Below are 2,620 nucleotides of genomic sequence, written 5' to 3' on the forward strand. Positions count from 1 at the left end.
GTAATATTTGAGCCGGACTTTCTTCCATCGTGCAATGTTTGGTATTACGATAGTCCATGAGAAAACGATTAAGTACGATATCAAGATTTTCATTTTTATTCCAATTTAAATTAGCATAAATTGATATTTTTAGCGTTTTAACAAAATTTTCCGTCTGTCCATTGGTCGATGGTTGACCTGGAGCAGTTAAAATGTGGTTGATTTTGTTGTTTTTAATAAAGTTTTTAAAAATTTCAGATACAAATTGTCTGCCATTGTCGCTGACAAGAGTATGTGGAATTCTAAAACGGCAAAAAAATTCCCCTAATTTGGAAATGACAAAATTGGAGGTTATTTCTGTGGTTTTAAACATTTCAACCCACTTAGAGTAAGAATCAACGATAACAAAAAAATTAAAATTTTTAATCGGACCAGTAAAATCAATATGCAGTCTTTGCCAAACAGCGTTTGTTGGTCTCCAGGGAATTAGTGAACTTTTTTCAGGGCTAGGCAACAGTTTTTGGCAAGGAATACATGCTTTTATTAGTTCTTCTATTTCTGAATCTAATTTTGGCCACCAAACAAACGTTCGAGCCAATGCTTTGGTTTTAACTATCCCTTAATGAGATTCATGAAGCAAATTAAGGATAACTTTTCTAAGTTTTTAAGGTATAACAACTCGATATCCCCATAATAAGCAATCATATTCAACGGTTAGCTCAACATCTTTGTTTACAAAGATCGAGAATTCATTTCCCTTCAAATTTTTAAGTGTTCCCATTTTTACGGCTTTACAAATTTTAGACAAAATTGGGTCTCGTCTGGTTTCTTTTGCTATGCCTTTAAAGTCAAGGCTTAAAATATTATCATTTTCGATAAAATTTACAAATGTGCTGTCTTCATTAGTGTTTTCATTCAACTTACGTTGAGGCATTCGTGACAATTGATCAGCGTCATTGGAGTGTCCATTGACGTATGTGATGTTATAGTTGAAACCTGAAAGAATGAAGGCCCATCGTAGCATGCGAGCTGCTGCCATTATTGGTAAACCTTTTGTTTCACTAAAAATTGACGTTAACGGTTTATGGTCCATTTTTATAACGAAATAATTACCAATTAAATATTGTTTTAACTTTGTTATGCAAAAGAAAATTGCTAACGTCTCTTTTTCAAGAGTACTATAATTTTGCTCAGCTTTAGATAAAGCTCCAGATATAAACGCTATGGGTTTACGTTCATTATTTGCAAATTCATGCGACAAAATTCCAGCTACAGCAGAATTTGAAGCATCCGTTGGTACAATCGGTAGCTTTGGGTTAAAATGAAATAAAACTTTTTCTGACGTAACATATTTCTTAATTTGATCGTAAGCAAGTTGGCAATCTTTAGACCACTTGAAATTAACATCTTTCTTTAATAAGTTATACAAGGGCATCATTTTGTTAGAAAATCCGTCTATAAATTTTGAATAGTAATTGACCATACCTAAAAACGCTCTTAACTCTGAAATATTACTAGGTATAGGTGCATTTAAAACAGATTCTGTTCGTTCTTTGTTTTTACTTAAACCATACTTATCAATGGTAAATCCCAAATACGATATTTTGTTTTTGAAAAATTCACATTTTTTTATGTTTAATTTTAATCCAGCAAAATTTAATTTAGAAAGAACTGCCTTCAAATTTTTGATGTGTTCTGACATGTTTTTACCCGAAACTGTGTTATCATCTTGATATGCAACTACAAAAGGAATGTCTCTCAACAAACCTTCAATGGTTTTCTGAAAAATGGCTGCTGCCGGTTTAACACCGAAAGGTAATCGTTTCATTTTAAATGTGCCAATATGAGTTGACCATGTACATAGCATTTGAGATTTCTCGTCTAGAACGAGTTGATTATAAGCATTTGATAGATCAAGTTTGGTGAATAATTCACCTCCTTGAAGTGACGCAAATATTTCGTCTATTAATGGTAAAGGATAATGAAAGTCAGACAAATATTTGTTTATTGTGACTTTATAGTCACCGCAAATCCTAATATCCCCATTAAGCTTTAAAATTGGAACTAATGGAGTGCCTCAATCGGAATGTTCAACTTGTTCTATAACATTTTTAGCTATCAAATCTCTCAAGGTATTTTCAATTTTAGCTTTCCACGCAAACGGTACTTTACGTGGTTTAAAGAATACAGGTTTACAATCTTTTTCAACTTCAAGAGAAATTTTTCCCAATTTATACGTGCCATGGTCATTTTTAAAAACATCATGAAATTCATTTTTAAATTGTTCGATAAGTATAGCATGATCATTTGAATTTGTAATCAAATTTATTTGCACTAACTCAAAATTGAATTTACGCAAGAAATTTCTTCCAAGTAATGGACTGTTGTTATTATTCATGACCACGAGCAACACTTGTTTTTTTATACCATTGCATTCTATCAATTGATATTACTGGCCTATGACTTTAATTTTGTTTCCGTTAAAATCGACATATGGTTCATGACATAAATCAAGACTTATATTTTTATTAAATTTTTGAGCAAATTCTTTCGATACCAAGCTGCATGGTGCACCCGAATCGCAAGCAATGTTCATATCCAATCCGTTGATTTTAACGTTTACACGTTCAGTTGAATCGTT

General features: G+C 32.0%; 1 protein-coding gene across 1 annotated transcript; it reads right to left on the reverse strand.

Moving 5' to 3' along the window:
- Positions 1-643: 643 nt before the first annotated feature.
- On the reverse strand, positions 644-2,377 carry LOC119690162 (uncharacterized protein K02A2.6-like). The gene is made up of 3 exons (XM_038105163.1): positions 2,075-2,377; positions 1,655-2,029; positions 644-1,288 (listed from the first exon to the last, which is right to left on the reverse strand). Exons 1-3 carry the CDS (start codon positions 2,375-2,377, stop codon positions 644-646), a joined length of 1,323 nt encoding a protein of 440 aa, XP_037961091.1.
- Positions 2,378-2,620: the final 243 nt, after the last annotated feature.

Source organism: Teleopsis dalmanni, chromosome 1, assembly GCF_002237135.1.
Source record: "Teleopsis dalmanni isolate 2A chromosome 1, ASM223713v2, whole genome shotgun sequence".
Lineage (NCBI taxonomy): Eukaryota > Metazoa > Arthropoda > Insecta > Diptera > Diopsidae > Teleopsis > Teleopsis dalmanni.

What these genes read in the sequence shown, in the direction of transcription:
- LOC119690162 (XM_038105163.1), bottom strand. Translation starts at nt 2,377, where the DNA reads ATGAATAATAACAACAGTCCATTACTTGGAAGAAATTTCTTGCGTAAA. An exon ending in CTAAAAATGTTATAGAACAA is followed by an intron (nt 2,030 to 2,074) that starts GTTGAACATTCC and finishes CCAATTTTAAAG; the next exon opens with CTTAATGGGGATATTAGGAT. An exon ending in AACACATCAAAAATTTGAAG is followed by an intron (nt 1,289 to 1,654) that starts GCAGTTCTTTCT and finishes TTTAACCCAAAG; the next exon opens with CTACCGATTGTACCAACGGA.